Genomic DNA, 22395 nt, shown 5'->3' on the forward strand with positions numbered 1-22395 from the left:
AAGATTGCTCTGCTGCCTTTTCTCCATTAGTGAAGAACCAGGCCCGCTGGGTGCAGCAGTTCATCAATGACATGGAGTACCTGCACAGCGAGACCAAGGATGACAACTTCAACATCATCATTGTGGACTTCCAGAGTGAAGACATGGATGTAGAACAGGCTCTGAAGGACAGCAAAGTGCCAAGGTGCTGTAGCATGACTCAGGCCTCCTATGGGAAATAACTCCAAAAGTAGTGGACTCTCAGGACTGCTCAGAATCAAGATTAAAAATCCAATATTTAACATTTAATAATTAGTATACAGTGCACCTTGTAAATGCTTCAGAAAAGTTTCTTTCCTGCAGTATTAAGCAACTATCCCTAGTTTATGTCTTGGACAAATTTAACAGGTTTCCTAAATATATAAGAATCTTAAAATTAATTGATTCTGTGACATAATTATCTCGATCCAGTTAGAGATTTCTCTCCATTATATTATTTAATGTTCATTGACCAATTCTCAGACCATGTTTTTAGACCATTATTTTAGATTCCCCAGTCTTCACTTTAACTATTATCTCTGCATGTGGAATCCTCTGTGTTTCTTGTGCTATGAAACCTGTCTTTTTTAAAGCAGTTCTGATTTTCCTCGATAATATATGCCCTACAGTAACAGCTCTTCAGTGGGTTTGGCTGTAATTATAGTTTATAGTCCAGAGTTATTTTAATTTTATCTGTAGTGTCATGATTCAGTTTTTGTTTTCCCTTTTCTTGGATGGGTTTGTGATTTTCATTTTGCCAAATATTGGAAACAGCCCTGGTACAACGGTCTGCTGAAAGATCCTTGTTACTGGCATGTTTGTAACACCCAAACCTGCTGATTTGTAACACAACAAAGAAAGAAGAAAGAAAACACAACATGTTGGCCGTGGAGCCGAAACGTTGTGTTTTCTTTCTTCTCTTTTCAGCATGGAATAAATCTATTACTTGTTCCATTATAGTAATTATTTTCCTCTGTTGATAATATGAAGATTATTAAAAACTGGGCATTTTTTCATATAGTGAATGACTGTGTAAAATATAAATTATTAATTATATTACCTTTCCAACAAAAACATTTAATCTATTGTTTTCTGTGATATTTTTATTTGGTGTTACTGTGCTATTATCATATTACATGAAGCAAGCACAAAACGGAGCTACCTTTGCACTGTGTTTTATGAGTGTATTTAGATTCTACTCAGTGCTGTGTATTTTAAATGTTGTCAAAAGCAGATATGTTACATGCACTGTATTTTGTTCCAATCAATCTTTTGTTCTTGCTTTTGTACTAGATATGAGTACTTGAGGCGGGAGGGAAATTTTGAACGTTCAGCAGGCTTGCAAATTGGAGTAGACACCATTGAGGTGAGCCAGTGACAAATTTAAGGCTGCTTTGATATGTGCAGTAATCATGTCTTCTAGTTCTATCACAGTCTTCTTTAGGAATGCATGGACCTGTATCACACAGATTAGCTGTTCTTTTTATTTAATTTTCCTGCTGTAGCTTTCTAAATTTTTCATCAATTTAATTTTAAAATGTTATGTGACAAATGATAATGCTTAGAGCATGTACTGTACAGTACAAGTATTAAATGTTATTCCTTAGAATTGTCAGCAGTTTCAGTTTTAGCAGTTTATGTTCTGTCATAATTATGATCCAGACAGCTTTCAGTTTGGTTTGGAATTGACAGGTATAAGAATTTCTCTATGTTTTTCCAGATAGTTTTATACCATAAGTTATTCTATTACTTAAAGGTCAAAACTGTTATTGTAAAGCAGAATTTCTCAACTAGACATAGACTGTTAGAATACCTCATAATTACTATTATAACTAGTCTTTCAGTCATTGACTGATTTAAACATTGACTGATTAAGACAGGACAACAAGCAGAATGCAAGGTAGGATCTGTTTTCAAGAGCTGTGTCATTGGCCTTTACCAATACAAAATCAACTCAAGGCTGTGCTTCCATGAGTGGACACTATTCCAGCTCTCTCGGGTTGTGCTTGATTTTGATGCCATATCTTGTCACACTGTGTCAGGGCGCCACAATTCAGTCCTTTTCATCCGGGGTTCCATCAGCTGTACTTCAGACTTTAGAAAGGAGTGCACTGTGAGCAGAATAATGATGTTGTCCGACCTCTGATTTTCCAGGACAGTCACAGCATTGTGTTCCTGTGCGACCTCCACATCCATTTCCCCCTCAACATCCTGGAGAGCATCAGGAAGCACTGTGTGGAGGGGCGGCTGGCTTTTGCTCCTATAGTCATGAGGCTGGGCTGTGGGAGTTCCCCCAGGGAGCCTGACGGTAACACTTGGCCTGGGGTCACTGTCTTACTGTCTGTCTGTCTATTTCACCCCAATCTAGAGTTTAAATTCACAAGGCTGTTAGTTGTAACTTCAAATTCTCACTCAAAAAAACTGAATAGCATCATGTAACCATCTACCATATGAATTGGATGGGCTGAATGGCCTCCTCAAATTTGCACATTTTACACTAGGAAAGATTGCCATATGTGGATTCGAAGATGACTCAATAGTTGCTTGTTTGACAGGACCTTACACTAACGCACTAACAAGAATGCATTTAAGAGAGAGATTCAGTAGAGCTGTCCAAGTGTTAGAAAATTATTCATTATACTCTTGTTCGTGCTTCCATCTAATTAACTTGTAAAATTCTATGGTAGACAACAGCATTTAATGAAAGATATAACAGGCCTGACAATTCTTACACTTTGTAATGCTTTGTAATGAAATGCTTGGATATACACTGCACTGGCAAACAATGAAAGAATAGTATTTACTGTAAGATAACATTTTACCCATCCTATATTTATACCCATGATTCCTGGGTAGCAGACCAGGCCTTTTATCAACTTGCTGTGCTATTAGAAAGAAGGCTAGTGTCTATGACCTCATAACAGGCATGATAGTTTGGTATCTATGATTCTAATGTATCACTGACAACTACAGCTATTCTGGCAAATGTGTTAATTCAGACATCCTCAGGTGTTTATACTTACAGGCAGTGGGAGACACATTCATACTATAAGGAGCTACTGAACTGCTATCCATTTCTAGTGAAGGTGTGTCAATAACTGTTGCTTAAATGGTCCTATACTGTCTAGTAGTTTTGTGACAACATGTTGTTGTCATTGTTGGAGAAATGAGGAAAATATGGGTATTCTCTATTATTTTATTAGTGCGCTACAGTCATTAAATCAAATATATTAATGCAGAAGGGAGCAAATTTTAAATACCACATATACTGTAGTTTGGTAGTGAAAGATGCAGTGACTATATGTGAACCTTCTAAATGCATCCTTTACAAATTTGTCTGTGTTAAGCAAAGTTGGAGAGTGTAAACAAATGTTTTATATATCATTAGAAACAGAAAGGCATGGTTATGAAAACTCTAGGATTAAGTGGCTTTCTGACAATGGAGTGATGGGTTCCAGAATATATTTGAAAGTATGCAGAAATCTGATATCCAGACACTGAAATTCTGTCATATACAGTACTGTATTTACATAAACAAAAATCAGAAGACAAAGACAGCAGATACTGTATATTAAGAATGAAAGCCAGCTTTATTACTTTGTAAATGAAAAACAAAAACATGCATTGTAAACCATTTTACTGTGTTAATACTGTAACAAATACGCCCCTGCGCCTAATGTGGATCTTGGTCGCCCGGGCTGAGGAAGGTCTTCTTTAGCTCAGCCGGCAGGACCCCTGTTGAGCGACACTGGAGTCCTGGGTTTGTGCCCAAGCCGTGGAGGGACAAACTGAGGCGGGGAGCAGCGAGCCCAAGAACCCGAATCCGTTACAATGCTCTTTATCTGAGCCCTGATTTGTAAAACTCATTCGGTCACTACCATGCCTAGACCTTTTTATGGCCTTACATTATTGCATTTGGTTTTGAAAGAAAACTTTTTAAAATAATGACCCTGCCAGAACAAGGAGCACACATTGCACATTTACTTTGTGACATGCAAACACCAAACTCAGTTTTTCTTTCAAGCAGAGCCTCTCTGTTGTCTTGCAAAGCTTTGAAGTCTGCATTTCTTAAATTAATTGGAAGCTTAGTGTCTGTGTTTGACAGCTATGACAGGGTAATCCAGGCAGGCAGCACAAGATCAAAAGATTCAAAAGGAGAAATAATTGACCCTGGTTTTCTTCTCTTCTCCCTAAGGATACTGGGAAGTTAATGGCTTTGGCTTGTTTGGCATTTACAAGTCGGACTTTGACAAGATAGGAGGAATGAACACAGAGGAGTTCAAAGATCGGTGGGGAGGCGAGGACTGGGAGCTCCTCGACAGGTATTTTGAATAAGAAATGGGATTGTTTTGAGAACCATGCCACAAATCAGGCCAGTGTCCCAAAATGTCAAAGTCTGCTTTTATTTTACCTGACATTTGACTCTTTCTTAACTCTGTATTAAACCCTGTACTTCATCAGCTTTCATGTTTTCACCTTTATGGCTGCTTACAGATGTGTGAAAAATCCTCATGATCTCATTTTGCTTTCACGCAGAGTTCTTCAGAACGGGCTGGAAGTGGAGAGGCTGAGACTGCGCAGTTTCTTTCACTATTACCACTCCAAACGGGGCATGTGGAACGCTCAGATGAAGAAGAGCCCCAAAGCATAGCGTATGGAGGCACTTCAGCTCTGCCGTGGAAGAAGCTCGGGTGCCTATTTCAGTGCCATGTGGGCATTTTTCAGAGACTACCAAGTTCCCTTAAGGACCCCTTTCCCAGACTCGAAGACAAGGAGAGAGTGGCCGTTCTGTTTGCCACCCTGAGTCAGATGACTTACTCTCTCTTGGCTGCTTTCAGTTATTTAACAAGTACTCAACAGAAGTACGTCTAATTCTTAAAGGATTTTAAAAGTGGACGATTCTGAATTTTTTTGTATTTGTTGAGAAGAATGGTAGCACTGCTAAGAGGAAATTGGAGCCTTTAAAACTGTTTCTTATAGATCCTAGTTTTAGGCAGCACCAGGAGGGAATCATTAAAGAAAGGTTTAGTTGTGATTTTATGACTGGGAAATGAACGAACAATAAAGGGATTTTACCGAATCCCTTTCTGACAAGAAGAGGTCAGGCTTTAAAAAAGCACTAGTACAGGAAGACCCTTTTGGATCTGCCCTATGCACTTCATATATGCCTCCCATTACAGACCTGCTCTGGTGATGATATATTTGTTGTAGGGATGTGTGTATCAAGGCCCTTATCTGTGAATACAGGGATCTGTTTTGCGCTGTTATGGTGTCCATGACTGTATTTGATTTTGGGTTTTGTGGACTTACCTTGACATAATTTTATCACTTTTTTCCAGTCAATAGCTGAAAGATATGCTAAACAATGTGTTGTAGGTTGTTCCCATATGATTACCATGTTGGTCATCATTTTGTTGATACATTGTACAAAATCCAATGGATAAAAGAACACTACAGCTCCTGCCAAGGAAACTTATTGAAGGCCATTTGATTACTGTATTTTTCTCTTGGACTTCTCTGAAATGCAGATGCAGAGTATGTGAGGCAAGCTTGAGATGTTTTTTATGTATTAATGGTAGTGATGTTGAAGCAGTAGGGACAAAGATGCATTAGGTTATGGATGAGGAACACTGCCCTTGAAAACCAAATATATCTACTTTAGATATTAATCCTGCTGATTCTGGGGTTGGACTGGCACACTAAACTAAACAAAACTGCACTAAGTAGGTGTGAATGGGTCAGGCTTGGATAACAGCTTGAACTTATTTGGTCATTGGAGAGGGCAGTAAAAATGAATATTTAAATAGATTGCTAGCTAGACTGGGACTAGTTCCTAGAATATTTATTTTAAAACTGCACAAACTTGAATTGTTCTCACCAAGTGATTATTTAGATTGCAAGATATTATTTTAATGTATTTTCTTTTATAGTAATTCAAATTGGAACTGAAGATGAACTAAATTTTGTTTCTTTACTACTGTACACCACCTCACAACACCATGGGGAGGTGAAGACAGTGCACACTTTCTCCAGGAACTAGCACGTATTAGAGCCATGTGCAGTCTTTCATTTGCAGGTCCCACATATTTTCATATTGTAGTTTTTCATGTTGTAGGATTCTTGATCAAGAGAATCCATCAATTAGCAAAATTCCACTGAAAACTTCACAGGTACCCAGTAAGTCCTTGGGGCCATCGGTGTTCAGCAAGCCAAGATTATCTTGACTGGCTCAAGTCCACCTGGCCTTGTGGCACTTGGCCAATTGTCCTAGTCAGTCAGCCAATGACAGAGCTCATACATGAGCCAGCACCGACTGCATACAGTAGGATAATTTCTACAGCAACTACAGCTGTTCAACTACAGCAAGTAGTTGAACAAGTCTAAGGCAAAAATCTGATTTCTGGTTTCCTAGTACAGTATGCCATACAGTATGTACAGTAGTTATGTCCCAAAATAGATGGAGCAAGCCCTTTGCTTCACAAAAGGGAGAACTCATTTCATTGACAAGTTTTGATTTCAGTGAGCTTTCCTTGAGCAGATCTTAACACAAAAAAATATTATTCCAACTCTGAGAACAGAGATATATGAATAAACAGTTTTACATTTTAAAAATATCTTAAAAGTCTAAAAACTCAATATTTTAAATACATTTTAGATTTTGAGTCTGTAACTAACACTAGTACATTTATGAAAAGAATAGCTTTAAGAGTCTTTAGTTATACTGAAATCCAGGCTAGGTGTTAATGCTTTCATCTGTAAAAAGTTGTTCTGAAAGCAAGCCATCTGGGAGGAAGATTGTACAGGGACTGTATGTTTTTTTTTTTGTATAGAATGGGACACAAACATTGTAATGTTTACAAGAAAAGGAACTACTTGATATCTGGGAAACTCTCATTCTTTTATGTTGCAGGGCTGGGACAAAGAGTGACAGCAGAGGAGTGTTTCTTGTCTGTGTCAGGGGCCAAGCAGATATCTTCTTTATGGTGACCCCCACCTCCTGCAGTACATGGATCAGCTCTTTCTTATGAATAACTGTTTTTCTCCTATAAACACATTTACTACCATAATCCAGCCATAACCTTGATACACTGCAGTTTCACACTGCGCACCTAATTCATAATTACATTCTCTTTTAAGAATTTAATATTGACTTTGTATCTACATCAGTAATACCCAGGATTCAGGAGAACTTCTCAAGGAAATTCTACTAAGATTCTTATAACACTACTATACTACCGATCTGGTTTTAAATTTTTCAGTTTTAATGGTTTCTTTTTTATTTTCTTTTTTGTGTCAGTTGACGTAGTCTGGAGGGCAACACAGTGGCATTGAGATAAGTGCTGCTGCCTAAAATTTCTGCCTTTAGCACCTGTCACTGTAGAGTTTACATATTTCCCCCGTGTTTACAAGGGGTTTTCGCCAGGTGCTACAGTTTCTTCCTAGCTCCCAAAGACATACTGTACACGTTAGGTTCGATGGGCTTTCTGTGGTTAATTCTTACGTGCATGGTTGTTGGGCTCCTTACCCAACCACGCATATAGGGAGGCTTTGATACTTTACCCCTTTCAAAGGGCATGGAGCTACACAAACACAGGCAGTGTAGTCTGGCTAATCTCAACATTGTGGAACACAGAGTGCTCTCCCTCGCTAGATAGATGTATTCATGGATTCTAAGATGTGCCTTTGATTGTCACTTTAGGTAAGAAGTAGTATTAAATAAATGTGTTGGTGTAAACAGGAAGCATGTACGTTCAATTAATTTTTGAGGTAAAACTCAGAAATAAGGCCTCTTATCTGAACTTTGAGTGTCTTGCTGATTATACAGCAAATGTATAATCACGAAACTAAAGGAACAGATCAGTCAATGAGCTGAATGGCAGAGATGCCTGATTGCCTCAGGGCCTGAAGGATTATGGATGTTCTTTACATTAAAAAAATAAACATCTTACAGTTGTCATTGGTTTTATCAGGGAGAGTTTCTTCTTCAATTAAGGAGAATGAGGATTTTCATATCTGTGACAAACAAATCCTACTGAATCTGAAAAAGGCTCCGTTTAAGCCTGTTCCTGTAAATTGGTGGTGGTGGGGTAAATCCAGTTCAGCTTGTCTCCCTCCTCTAAAGTCACTATACCAGGACTTTGTCCCAGTCAAACCTCTGCAGCTCAGCCCTTGCCTATTTTTTAAAAAGACAGGGATATACATTCCAAGGGTAATTTCTGTGAAATTATTTTGTAGCAGGAGTTTTCAGAATGTACTGTATTGTCTTTTTTTTAAATAAAATTTTAAGATAAAGCTTCACCTTGGTGTAGATGTCGATCCCCTTCATTACACTATCAGAAAAAAAATGTGTGTACAGGTATTGCTACATTTGTGAAGACCAAAGCAGAGGTAATGAATCAGGTAGGTGATCCACACAAAGTAAATCACTATTATTATTAATGTTTTGGGCCTATTTTCATCCAGAATAACTTTAAATGTATTTTTTGCAGTGTATAGTATGGTAAATAATACTAGAACAAGAATCAATGGAAGGTCCTTACAAGTACAGAAGTACAGATGTGCATCTGTGGTTGTAAGGAATAGCAGCTTTTCATAATTCTTCATTGGAATATTAGTAACCTGAAGAGTTTCCTTAAAAAATATATTTGCCATTTCACACAGTAGTACATCAGTTCTTGTGGCTGTGTGCTCTTGCTCTGTTACAGTATGTACTCTTGGCTGCTAAATTGAAATGTTTGCTTACGGAAGTTGGACGTAATTACAGTACTTATCACTTCAAGGTCTAATTTATTGAAACTTTAGATGATACACATGATTCAAAATAATGTAACAGTAGGACATTGTGAAACTCAGGAATCAGCACTAAATTCAGTACTTACTAATTATGAAAAGTAAGCAAATGATTCCTCTTACTGAACCAAAGTCAGAAAGCTATTCCATTTTGAGGCACTGAGAATGTACCTATCTCATGTTCAAAAGGGAAATAATTGATTAGCTCTTCCTGATCTGAAGTAACCTCTGAGTGCACAGGCAGTGTGTTGTCAGTCTCTGGTGAAACAAGTCACTTTAAAACAACAAAGTGGTAGAATATGGACATGGTAGATCATGCAATGGCAGACTATCTCAGACAGAATATGACGGGCACAGCTAATAGTGTCATGGATGTCGGAGGGGCATGCCGTGGAATGGCCAGGAGAGCAGTAAAGACCCAATGTGTAGCGGCAATAGGGGCAACACGGAGGTTAGCCCGGGCTCAAGGGGGTCAGACGAGGTCGGAGAGAAACCTCTGCCCTCAGACCATGGAAGAGGTGACCTGGTCTCAAGACATCCGAACCCTCAATCCTTAGCGAGACGCAAACAGAGGCCTGGAAATATACAGTATACAGTAGCTCCACACAAGGACACACTGGAAGGACAAGAAAAGCACAGGGAAACTAGGAACAGGACAGAGAAGGAGCGCCCTCTAGATGGAGAGGGCGTGAAAGTAACAAAAAACCCGGGAACAAGAAATGGCAAAAAATAAGTTCAACATTCTGTCACGGATGCAGGGAGTGACAACCCGAGGAAAGCCAGGTGTTCGCACGCGGATGCCAGGAACGACCCGCTCACAGGAACGGATGTCAGGAGTGGCATCACGCGACTAGAATAGGAGAACTGAAGAAATAAGGCCCAAAGCGATGCGGGAAACAGAAATAGAACAAGCGCCGCTCGCGGGGTCAAGGTATGGCTCAGCATTTCGGTCACAGATGTCGCAGGGGCAAGCCGTGGAAGGGCCAGGAGAGCAATACAGCAGGTAGGCAGTTTGTGAGGCCCGGATTTAGTTAAACTGCTGATGTTCTACTGATGTGATCCTGCTGTCATATCTAACAGTTCCAACAGAGGGCACATTACTGGGCAAGCGGCACTTGTAAAAGGTCCATCTTTTCTACATCTAAACTATGTATAAGAATAACCCAGATGGCCAGTACAAGAGAAATAGCATGTAGAGTTTACAGATTATGAGATGTAAAAACACTTTGCTATTATAGAGTCTTTATTCTTGCAATATAGAGGGCAATATCTTAATAAAGCCTTCAATGTAGAAAACTTTTCCAGTATAATTTTCTCCAGTATACCACATGGGGGACCCCTTCTCCATTATATTTCATAGTTTGTTCATTTTTCAGCATGGATGGTTGACAAGACATTTATTCTGCCAGAAAGCATAAATATTTCACAGGGACTTTGAAAAAGAAGAGAAAAATCATCACATAACAATTCCTACTTAAGTTGGTACATTCATCTAATTCTACTTTGAAAATTAAGTTGTTTTAAGTTATACCATTTGTGATTTATTTGCTATTTGCCACTTTTAGATCTCCAAATACTCTGTTTTCAGACAACTTTTCAGTGTTGTTTGAAGTGGTTTATCATGACACCTCATCTCTGTTAGCTGTAACAGCATTATGGCATTCTATTGTACTCAAATTTTACAAATAAAAAATACAAAAATACTGTAAAAATATTGCAAAATACAAACTTTTACAAATAATATGAACTGGTAATCATGACTCATGGAATACCAAAAATACTTATTTGAAAAGATCTCCTCAACAACATCATGTCGATATTTTAAGTCGTGTTATGTTCAATTAATTCTCTATTGTTACACAAAAATGTTTCCAAAAAAAAAGATATTGCCTTAAAATAATCTAAAGCTAAAAATGATCTGAGAGTCCATGTCGCTAAAAAATACATATTTTTTAAGTTTGCATAGTAAGGTAAAAAAAAACAATTTAATGTACAAAACATATTATTTCCTCACTACTTCCTCATGATGTCCTATGTCCTGTTTTAATCGTACAAACTGTTATTTTTCGTTATCTCCCCTTTTATTTTTGCTCTTTTAACTACATTTCTTGGATTCCTGAGCTCATTGGACAGCCGTTCCACTTTTGTTAGACTTCCTGCTCTTGCAAGAAAGTGATTTGGCCAGCTTATTTCATACTCAACGTTTTACACTCTTTATGTTTGCGCCCATTCCTTTTTACATTGATTTCAGTAGGTGCCTACAATGGTGTTGTTATTAAAAATGAATGTTTTGAAGCTACTGAAACACGAGAAGCTCTTGGTTTAAGGAGCAGATCCAGAAAAGAAGTTTTTCCTATTGTGGCTGCTGGGGTGATTGGTTGATATAGCGGGGTGAGCTGCTGATTGGTCCGTGTGCTGCTCTGTGCAAACTGCAGGCTACAGATCACGGTGCAGTTAAAGGTCCCTTCAGTCCGTGCGTACGCTGATCTTCCTGCTAAAAAATAGCCATCGGGCAAATGGAAAAATTCGCTTATCGTACGGACGAGTGTGTAGATTTGATGAATTCCCGCACATGGATCAAAACACACTTCCCTGGAAGAAGTAACCGCCTGTCTTTCTTTGGATTTATAAACCTGTGAGTTCCAGTACATGCAGGGAAAGTTGGAAAACGGAGACGACTGAAGCGCAAACAGTGAAGGTACTAAGTTGAGGAGCGGCGCATTAGCCTAGTGAATTCATAAAACATCCGAAACTGAAATATTAATGTAGCACTGTACATACAAAACGTAAGTGAACGATATTTGTTTGGAAAACATATACCAGGATAATTTTGCGCATTTTTCGATTTACAGACTCCGCTGAAAACTTCTTTGGAAGTGTAATTAGCTGCAGCAGCCGGGACACTTAATTCAGTCTAGCCAGAGTCATGGCAGGGATGTGCAGCTCCACCGTAAAGACCCTGGAGGACTTGACTCTCGATTCGGGCTATGGAGCAGGGGACTCTTGTAAGTCTCTTAGCCTCTCGTCTTCAAAATCCAATTCGCAGGCGTTCATGAGCGCTCCGCACCGGGGCAACTGGTGGTACTATTCAGGGTCTATGAACAGCCGAAATAACAGCTGGGACACAGTCAATACTGTACTGCCGGAAGACCCCGAGGACATGTTCTCCAAATGTCCCCGGCTCCCGGAGTTGGAGGAATTCCCCTGGACCGACGACGAAGTGGGCAAGATCTTGCGCAAAACACCTGGCAAGGGGGCAGCGTTTTCCCAGGAGGCTGTCCGGAGGCTCTCTACTCTCCTACGAAGGGCTTTGATTCGGATTTCCAGAGAAGCCCAGCGGCTCAGTGTCATGCATTGCCGCTGCACCCGCTTTGAGGTGCAGAGCGCCATACGCCTGGTGCTGAGCTGGGCGCTGGCGGAGAGCTGCGTCTCGGCTACCGTCAAGGCGATCTCGCTGTACAGCATGAGCGCAGGCGAGTGGCTGCGGAAAGGCAAGTCCTCCCGATGCGGTCTGACCTTCTCGGTTGGCCGCTTCTTCCGCTGGATGGTGGACACCCGCATCTCCGTGCGCATCCACGAGTACGCGGCGATCTGCCTGGCCGCTTGCATGGAGGGACTGGTGGAGGAGGTGGGGACGCGTGTGCTGATGGGGGAGAGGCAGCCGAGTCCAGATGGAGTTTCACTTGGCACAGGAGTCACGGCCGAGGCTTTGGAGGCGGTTGTCAACAATGATGCCGAGCTCTGGGGACTCCTGCAGCCCTACGAGCATCTCATCTGTGGGAAGAACGCAAACGGTAGGATCAGTCTCTTTTGTATTCACAAACATAGGTTTGGAAGTTTTGTTTTGTGTGAAAAGGTGACAGAAAAATGAATATAGTAATACATTGAACAAAAATAGTTTTCAAAATAAGCTAATAAGTTTTTTTCATTAGTTTGATTCACAGACGTGTAGGACGAATATCAGAAAATATAATTATTTATTAAACTATTCATATTTACAGACATAAAATAACTATAATAATAACTGAGTTCTTTTGATTTCCTTCTTTTTTCCATGTGTTTACTCGCTATCAGATTACGGGGTCTTGATCAACGAAAGATTCAATTGAAATTAGTGAAATATATTCCATACAGTACGTCTACTTTTGCCCGGCGTTGTACTGATTTACAGTACGTCTTAATGTGTGCACCCATATGTAAACCTGGAAATGTTAATTTAATAGCGTTTAGAGCTTTGTACTTATCCCAAAACAGTAGTCAAAAGTAGCAAACTGTCCTGAAACCCTTTAAATAGCTTATTTAATGTTTTTTTCTTCCCTGGTTATGATGCAAGACTCACCAAATAATCTGTTTTACTCTAATAGTAATATTCATCCTGTGGCAGTAGAAAATATATATCTGAGATCTCAGTTCACACTCCTCAATACCCCCATAAGTATGAAATAATAAAGAATTGTGACAGTGTTAAGAAATGTGTGCTTGTGAATCTGCACATGCAGATGTGACATTTGCATGGCTGAAAGTTATGGAGGATTACCAGTTTCAGTCCCACTTCAAGGGGAATGCACACTGGGAATGTTGTTGTCGGGACTGTGATGATGTGATGCTGACAGGGCATTCAGAGCCCTTTTGTTCACCATCACCACAGTTCATCTTTTCTACCAATTGACAGGAAGAGCCCTTGATCAAGTCAGGTGTGGTCATCCATCCGTGCAAACCCAGAGGCACTGCTTCTGCAAAGTCACAACTTGACCATCTAACCAAATGGAATTTATAACAAAAGCTCGGGAGGGATGACACCAACCAAGCCCAATCAGACTCAGCTGTCAGTAATTAGCAATCGCTCCTGACAATCCATTCATCTCCCAAACCCTAGAAATACCTACGAGATCCCCATCTCTCTCTCTTGCACGTCTTTTGCATCCCACCTCCACCCCATCTCCACCTCTGCAGCTGCCCCTTGGTCACCCCACATGGGGGTCCTGGTCTCCTGTTTCACTCCATGACGCTTTCATCTTGGGTGTTTGTCATTCCTCGTGTACAGAGCATTGTGGAAGAAATGGGAACATCATGGTTTTATGTCACATACTGTATCTAGTTGGTGGCTCAATGTGGATTATGGGCACATATAGGTAAATGGTCCTATTTTCTGCAGTTGCAGTACTAGATCTCATTTGGTTATTTTGTACTTGCATACAGAAGGAACCACAAAGTAGTTACTGAGATATGTGTAAGACATCGATATACAGTATATCTTCTAGTGGAGATATGTTGTGGGGGCTAAAATTGCTAATTTTATGAGTTTGCATGTTCTTGATGGTAATCGACTGCATACCAGTTTTTCTTTACTTGGTTATTGACAATCATTATCTGTCTGCTATCCACCGTATTTCAATTAATCAATTGTTTCTCAAGTTATTTTACGCTATTGCTTCTGCATAACCTGGGTAGAATGAAGTCCTGTGTACACAATCTTTCAACATGCCCACCTGTCGGAGTCGTTTATCATGTGACACGGCCCCCTACAGGGTAGTTGGTAATGATTGAAGGAGCATTGCATTCTCATTGATCTCATTGATAATAGGTACCTAGCTGAACCCTGCGTTCAGTGCTACATGGCAAGTTGAGGAACCAAAAAAAAAGCAAGCTGGACAGGGATATATGACAGCATCAACTGCTACCAAGCTGCATTGTCTTACTGTACAGGTAGAAGCATCCCCATGGTCTGTGTGCAACATCCATGTCTCAGAGTTCATTGTCATACACTGGCCAACAGCGGCACTGAATCTTAACCCAGCTGAGCACATGGGATAAGGAGCATAAACACACACGTCAGAACCGAGTTACAGTATCTTATAGATTAAATGGCACAACACCCTTGTCAAGGTGCCCACAGTTATTAGCAGATGTCTAAAATGTATAGCTGGGTTTTACAGTAACTGTTGATATATCTTTAGGTCCCAAGCTTTAAAAATCACTTTTATCTGATGTAAAAGCACTGCGCACAAAATGCAAGTGGATTCATGTAAACAAAGAAAGAACTGCTTGAATTATGTTCCCCAATGTTGCACCTGACTGTAACTACATAGCAAATAAGTATTCTCAGCAGAACAAGACAAATACCGGTAGATAAACCTGAATATTGGTAATGTTATTTGAAAAAAACAATAGGAGGGATCATTAAAAAAACAGATAGCATATTGTTTTAAACACACCGTGGCTTCTTCTGATATAGAGTACTTTCTTAAATCATCATAAAATATTATTTTTCGCATAGCATTTTGACTTTAAACAAAAGTCACACTTGAATAGTTTCTTTTTTGGCTCTTCACAGCAGGCAGAGCAGTTAAGCAAAGAATCCAGGACTACAGTGGTTAGCAGGCATTATGCACTTTTTAATTCAATACTCATCAGCTGCAGTGTGTGAACTGCTGCAATATTAATTAATACTCAATGTAAGAATTAATTTACATTATGCAAAGGGAACTCTAATCTGATTAAAACTGTTAGCACAGCAAACAGCCCTCCTCCTTAAAAAATCTACACTAGCTTAGGAGGATATTAACCTAAATGTATTTTTCCTCTTTTCTCTTGGCTTTATTCTATTATGTTTCACAGATCTTGAGTTTAATTCACACAGATCATCCAAATCCAAAATGATTGTTTCTTCTGTGTATCAGTATTGTTAAATTACGATAAAGGACAAATGCATATAAACAAAAAACTTTATCTAACTTTGTCATCCAAATTATTGCTAAGAATGCACATTTTTCATTGAATGTAAATGATAATTGATAAAAATGATTGGTGTGTGTATTCCTGTGTAGTGACTTCCTTCAGGTCTAGAGGTGTGCAGTGCTATGGATATGTTATTTCTAGCGACGAGCTTGATTTGTAGCACAGTTTATTGATTGAATGCCACTACTTGTACAGCATGACTAGAGTTTGTCGTCGGTGATCGACAATCATAGGAACTTAATGCATTTGAAGAAGCTTTTACAGACATACAAATTTAAAACATGTTTAGATGTCCTTAGGTTCATGAACTTATACTACACCCTGAAAGAAACTGTATTGAAGGACAAAATGGTTTATTGTGCAGGTGCAAAAATGTACCACACAATAATTTAAGGAACAGTAGGTGAAGTACTGTACAATATGTCTAAAACAGTCTCTCTATCCCCTGATCCGCAGTAAGTGAAGCAGTCTCTTCATCTACGTTTTAAGTTGTCTTGGTGTACATAACATCACACAGGGAGAGATAATGCAAGTCATAAAGTCGGTATCTTGTATTGAAAACATTAGCATTGATGACTGCAAGATGTGCACTCCACAACAGAGACTATCATATCACCACAGATGCTCCAGTGAATAAACTGGGTCAACACTTCGCCTTTGAAATGAGCATTTCACGGATTTCACGATGCAGTATGTCATATAAGGCATGAGCCTTTTCCTTAGCATCCGTTTTTCATGTGAAAAATATGTTTGCACTACATCAAATGTGCAAATCCCAAAAATATCTGTGTACAAATTCACAACACCTGACAGCCAGAGTTGCATTTTGGGATAAAATCTTTCCACCTCTGACTTCAAACACTTTCTAATATTTCCCTAATGTTTAGCCATAATGATATAGTTCTTGGATTTTAAAAACAAGCCTGAAGTTTGTGGAACAAAAATCATTGATTCATTTTGGTTTCAGTTACTTTTAATTTTTGTATATTCTGGACTATTTCTCTTGTCTTTTTCTCTGGAAAGTCTGAAGCTCTTGTCTGCATGTATTTGAAAATAAGGCAGGGTTTTATTCTCAGCATTGGAAGCATTTCTGTGCTGCACAAAAGCTCCACTCTCATGTGCGGAACAGCCTAACATCTGGAAATCTTTAAGGCAAAAATTACATCTATGGCTCCAATAACAAGTTTTTTTTTCTTTCTTTCTTTTTTTTTTGCTCTCCTTCATTTTTTGATGGCCGTCTTTACAAATATTTTAAATTTGGAAAGAAAAATCTCAATCATAATTGTCACTCTTTGGAAGAACACTCTTACCTGCTGTTAAGGCCTTGAAAACAAACATGTACACCTGCAAAATGTTCATCTTTTAACAAAAAGATTTTTAAATTTGAATGCAAAGTACTGAGAACAGTAATCTCTGTGAGAACAAAGACTTGCGGTTGTGGGTTTAGGAAGCCAAGATACAGAACTAGACTGTACAGTTATTCAGCCCATTGTGCAGGTTTGGTTGTTGATCACTCCTTGGGATTATGCTAATTTATATGAAATACACAGATACAAGGCTCCCATCGCATAACAGATTGTGCCTTTTCAGGCTTTACAAGTGGCTGACTCTTGTTAAAGATAATTCATTTAAAGTAGCACTGGACCTTTACTGTAGTGAGCAAATTCCCATGTTTTGCGTGTTGGTGTGAACCCCTTTATACCAACAGCAGTGCAGAACAGAAAGTGTTTGCTTGGGATACTCTGTACTTAAATAGCTGTGTTGCTAAAGAGCTCACCTGCAGTGTGGGAGAAGATGGGACTTTGTAGTTCAGTTAGTAAGAGAAACTTGCGACGAAAACTGTGTATTTGAGGAGCCTGGTGTTAAAATTGACAAGTATTGTATTGTGAAGAGATCTGAGTGGGGAGATGTGTCAGTATGGATTGGCCACCCAGGAACAAGATGTTAATTCCACTCTGAAAAGTAGATTGAAAGAACAAACACAATCTTTTTAGCTGTGAGTCTGAAGTACTGTAGTGTACAGTGTGGCAGTTCTTTGATTATACTATGTTAATACTGGTTGGGTTTTTTTAGTAAGGTTAAGTAAAACTAGCCTTAAAAGTCTGTAGTACAGTATAAATTGGGGTAATCCATTTCCCTTTGATTTGATCTCTATGCTGTAACAGTATAATTCCTTATGGGGCAAAGTCTAAAAGAGATTAAAGCATAATGGCTTTTAAGCAGGGAAATAAATGACTGTTCGTTTCAGTCCATCAACTTGGACTCTTAAAGACAAGGTGATGCTATCTTGGATTGTAACTCCCAATGGAGTACATTTCCTCCCCGAAATAACCCAGTGTTTTCATATTTCCACACTTCCTTTTACCAGATAATAGCATGAGTCATCATTTTGTGTTTTTTTATTTTGGGCAGAAACCATCTAATCTAACCAAGAATGTGAAGCTCAGTTTGATGTTATTATTATTTTATGTTTAAGTTCTCCAGAATATCTGTCCTTCACATATTAACCATGTTGGCATTTAATGGTGCAACTGTAAATCTACAAGCTGTAATGAATAAATTCAGCATTGTCAGAGAATTAACTGCTGAACATGTGACTGCAGACACTCATTTTCCAAAGCTGCTAAAATAAAATTACCCACTGTAATTGCATAGTTTGCACACTATGAAGTATTTCTTTTTTCATATCTGGAACAGTTTTTTAAACAACAAGAAAGTCTGCAATGGGGCAGAATGATTAAGCAACAAGTTCTATTTAAAATGTGAGAAATGAAGCTTGCTTGACTGTTTCATTCTGAATTTTTCAGAATGAAAACCTAACATAGGTCTGTGTTCTACTGATGAGATCTGCAGAGTCACTTTTAAGTCGCTAGACTTGCAGTGAGTTTTGTGATCCCGCTGAAACACCTGTGTTCGCCTGTGCCAGTGCCTTTTTTGCCACGTGGCGCTAAATCTATTTTACAAAGAAGCAATTGATGATGTATAAAATTAATTTAAAGGGCATGGATGACCAAGGCAGCTATAACTGGTGAAAAAGACCGTCTACATGTGGTACCAGGATATGGGCAATGGGCCTAGGCCTTACCAGCTGCACAAGGCTCCATACACTGCAGATCCTACCATATCCATGGAAACCAGACCTAGACAGGAAATCAGGGGCAGGATGGGAAGATGGCCAATAATGACACAAATGGATTAAAGTTTGTCAAATCTCTAATAAAGAGAAAAGGCTATCTGTTTTGCAGAAAGAGGGTGGAAATAAAAAAAGAAGATAGTAAAAGTAATTGGCCTTACTTGAATAGATTTTTTAAAAGATTCTTTTTATTTTCTTATTAAATAAAAACTGTTATGACCTGTTCATTTACAGAAATATACTGTATACAGCTTTTAAATATTTTAAATATTGAACTCACAAGTAAAGATCCTTTTTTGAATATTAATATTTCTATCTTCTTAATATATTGAATAGCATGTAATATGAAGGTGCTCCTGAAAAAATTCTCTATGCCATGCATGACTTTCCATCCATCTCCTTTAGGTACACCACTTTATCCTGAAAAAAAAAGTCATAATGAGCTGGAACTTAACCCAGCAGGCAACAGCACACAGGGCAGGACTGCACCCAGGATGGGACACCAGTCCATCATAGGAAGAGCAAACATACGTACATGTATCTGGAGGATAATTTGTAATAATTCACAAGAGCATCACTGCCGTTTTTTTTTCTTGAAAGTAGAGTCATTAGTTTAAAAGGAAACAGATGTGTTCAGGGTTTCTCACTAATTACCCCATACTGTGAATTCTGATTAAATCTCCCAGTCTTTTCTGTCAAGACCAAGATGATACTGCGCCTTGTAAAAATGGTCCATGCTCCAGACTTATCATATTGGAGGGTTTGTGTTTAACTGCTTGTGCTGTGTTTTTAATGTATGAGGACCTACAAGATAAGGTCAGTTACTCTTGGGCCTCTTTATTTTAGTGGACTTTCCATAAAAAAAATATTACAGCACAGTTGTAGGTCACACAACTCAAACATACATTCCACACAATTTCTAGCTAAATTGACTTAGTCATGTTTCAAATGGGACAGAACTCCCATGATACTTTGTTCATAGACTGTAATGGAGGATGAGAGTACACTATTGCGCTGGTGCATTTTTTTAGGTGCATGAATTAGTGTCTCTGTTTTGGAGTCTCTTCATACTTATTATCTGCTAAAGAGTAACTGTATTCTTACTTTTATCCTTTAACATCAGAATTAGATTGTCAGCTCACCTAAACAAGTTTTGCCTGAATTCAAATTCTAAATTAAATCGGATGATACAATTTAAATATTATATCCTTGGAAGAAATAGCTTCCTTTCATATGTCTAAGAGCGGATTGTTTTTCTATTACTTCAGGACATGAGGGGAATTTAAGATTAATTTTGCCAACCAATTTTTGTTACAGAAGCAGTAGATCAGCCTGCAGTATTACATAGTAACTTCTTCATCTGGTGAATGTTTTGCTGTTTTATATTTTGACTAATAGTTTTACTTGAAATATTCTATGTAAAGCAAACACCATTCATCTCTATCCTTCTATGTATCAAAGAACCGAAATGAGTGCATTTTGTAACAAGTAGAGGTGAACATAAATGCCCTTTAGCCAGGATAATGTAATTTGTTTTAATAATGAGTGACAGGAACCGAGATATTCCTTTAGACAAATACTCGGGTTAAGGGTTAATTGAGCTGTTATGGGTATTTTGAGTTTTTTCATCTAGAGAGTACTTCTGGTAGCTTGGTTTAAAAAAAATATATGAAATTAGAAAAATGTTTCATTTTTGTTATTTTGGAATTAAGGTTTGAAAGGTATGGAATTAAGGTAAATCTGCTTGTTAAAATGTTGCAAATTTCATTCAAAACATTTATATCACATTGAACATTGCCCCCAAAAGTGCTATTAGAGTTGCAACATTCCCTAATCATGTTTATTTTTTTAAGAAAACACTTTTAGTCAGGACCACATCTGAACTGTTTGATTGTTGTAGAAACTGTGCGCAGAGTGAATCTAAAGGTAAGAGCTCTCCACAAGTCTCAGATTTTGTCTTTTGTTGTTTTAACATGGATGACAACCCTGGAAATCAAGAACATGTGGGGTGAGTTAGGTTACATTTTACATCAAGATCAACCTCTGATCAGTAACATTGCTGATGTGCCATGTTCATTTCTAACGTTCATGCCAGTATGACCCACACTGTTAGTGTTTGAGTGAGTAGGTATTGAACTGAGTGGGATCTGACTTCTATTATTTGTCATCAGTTTCTTTTGAGTCAGAACTGATGACATCTTGTTTGAATCTTTTGGAACCTCAGTTAGTGACTACATTTTCTTCACAGAAGTAATCAAACAGTATATTCTGTAACCATGTTTAGACTAAATCTTACCTGCTAGACTATGCTAAATTGGTCCTAAACATAGCATAGATAATTGATTTCCACAGGGACCACAATGGTAACCAACTCAGCATTTCACTTCAGACTAAATGCTGCCCAGCCTTTTTGAAGAGAATATTTCATGCTGTGTTTCTAATGATATTAGATGAGAAGTTCAAGCTTTCTCTCACAATATCAATACATTAGCAGTTCCCTAAAGAGGACATTTGAAACAATAAACATTCTGTCTGTATTGAAGCAAACATACAGTATGTAGTTGAACAGTACTGACATAAAGATAATAAAACTGCAAGAAAACATCAAAAACAAACTGGAGCACCCTTATCACACCCTTATCTGATAGTGTTGCCGTGTGAATCATGCTGGGTCTAATGAAAGTCAGTCATGCAGAAGTCTATTATACAACAGGCATGGATGTATGGTGCTAGATGATTGGATAGCTACACTAATTTGAAAATTAGATAATGTGATATGGCAAGGAGGAGAGAGGAGCACTTGGAAGAGAGGAGATGACTATGGAAAATAGCAGGCCTTATTTTCCTCACCAGGTTTGGGTTTATTTTGCTTTCCAGACTTTAGGGCTTTTTGGTTCATAAACAGAAGAAAATTATTCTTCAGTTCCAAGCGACCTGTTTCATTCTATTTGAAATTGTGAGAACAAGCACAGTCTGTGACAGGCTAGCATTCATGTCTTTGGCAAGTTAACCTTACATAATTGTTGGTGGTTTGCAAACATGCTGCCCTGTCACAACTTATAAAGGCTTCCAAATTTTCTACAGCATAAGCTGGTGTGCATGTATTTATAACCCAGCGTGAGAAAAAATGTAGTGCTGGAGCAGTTTGTTTTTGAAGGCTGTCATTTAAAAGGGAATTCAGATACGGTTTCTGGAACAAACAAAAGTTCTGGGTGGATGTTTGGTTTGAATATCATTCCCAATATTAACTCTGATGCTGCTGTTACTGTGTGTATAGTAATTTGAAGTACACAGCAGTGCACATGACTTCAGCTGCTGCACTTTTAAATGTTTGCTAACTGTGTAAAATTAAGGAATGTTACTTGTGTATTTTTGTCATAATGTATTCTACCCTAACTAGCCCTGCAAGCTACAGATGAACTCATGTCTGTTAGGTGTAAGACTTGCCTCAAGACCTTAGTTGAAGTTGTCGTGTCTTCCTCAGGCAGACAAGTTGTTAGAAGTCATTTTTGACTTTGATTCAAAGTTGGTGTAACTTGTTAAAGTGGTGGTATAAATAATACATATGGCGTTCAGTGAAATCCAAAGAGAGACAATTCAATACTGAGCTCAGTTATCTGTTTAAGCTCTATATAGGCTCAAACCTCAGCTGTATGAGGTTTAAATTTGTAATACTGTGGTATACTATTCTTTCAGTCAGACGCAAAACTTCATGA

The 22395-nt window shown here is 38.5% G+C and overlaps 2 protein-coding genes across 2 annotated transcripts in view; both read left to right on the forward strand.

The window, feature by feature from the left end:
- Positions 1 to 8316, forward strand: part of b4galnt4a (beta-1,4-N-acetyl-galactosaminyltransferase 4a) — a 164345-nt gene extending 156029 nt beyond the window's left edge. Inside the window, exons 16-20 of the mRNA XM_088611109.1 lie at positions 31 to 184; positions 1312 to 1384; positions 2173 to 2326; positions 4214 to 4340; positions 4555 to 8316. Coding sequence (XP_088467235.1) covers positions 31 to 184; positions 1312 to 1384; positions 2173 to 2326; positions 4214 to 4340; positions 4555 to 4669 — 623 coding nt within the window. The 3' untranslated portion in view covers positions 4670 to 8316. The remainder of the gene's footprint in view (positions 1 to 30; positions 185 to 1311; positions 1385 to 2172; positions 2327 to 4213; positions 4341 to 4554) is intronic.
- Positions 8317 to 11268: 2952 nt separating this feature from the next.
- Positions 11269 to 22395, forward strand: part of abtb2b (ankyrin repeat and BTB domain containing 2b) — a 49369-nt gene continuing 38242 nt past the window's right edge. The window contains exon 1 of the mRNA XM_088610980.1: positions 11269 to 12602. Coding sequence (XP_088467106.1) covers positions 11735 to 12602 — 868 coding nt within the window. The 5' untranslated portion in view covers positions 11269 to 11734. The remainder of the gene's footprint in view (positions 12603 to 22395) is intronic.

The sequence above is a fragment of the Lepisosteus platostomus genome, chromosome 18 (genome assembly GCF_059453375.1).
Source record: "Lepisosteus platostomus isolate fLepPlt1 chromosome 18, fLepPlt1.hap1, whole genome shotgun sequence".
Taxonomy (NCBI): domain Eukaryota; kingdom Metazoa; phylum Chordata; class Actinopteri; order Semionotiformes; family Lepisosteidae; genus Lepisosteus; species Lepisosteus platostomus.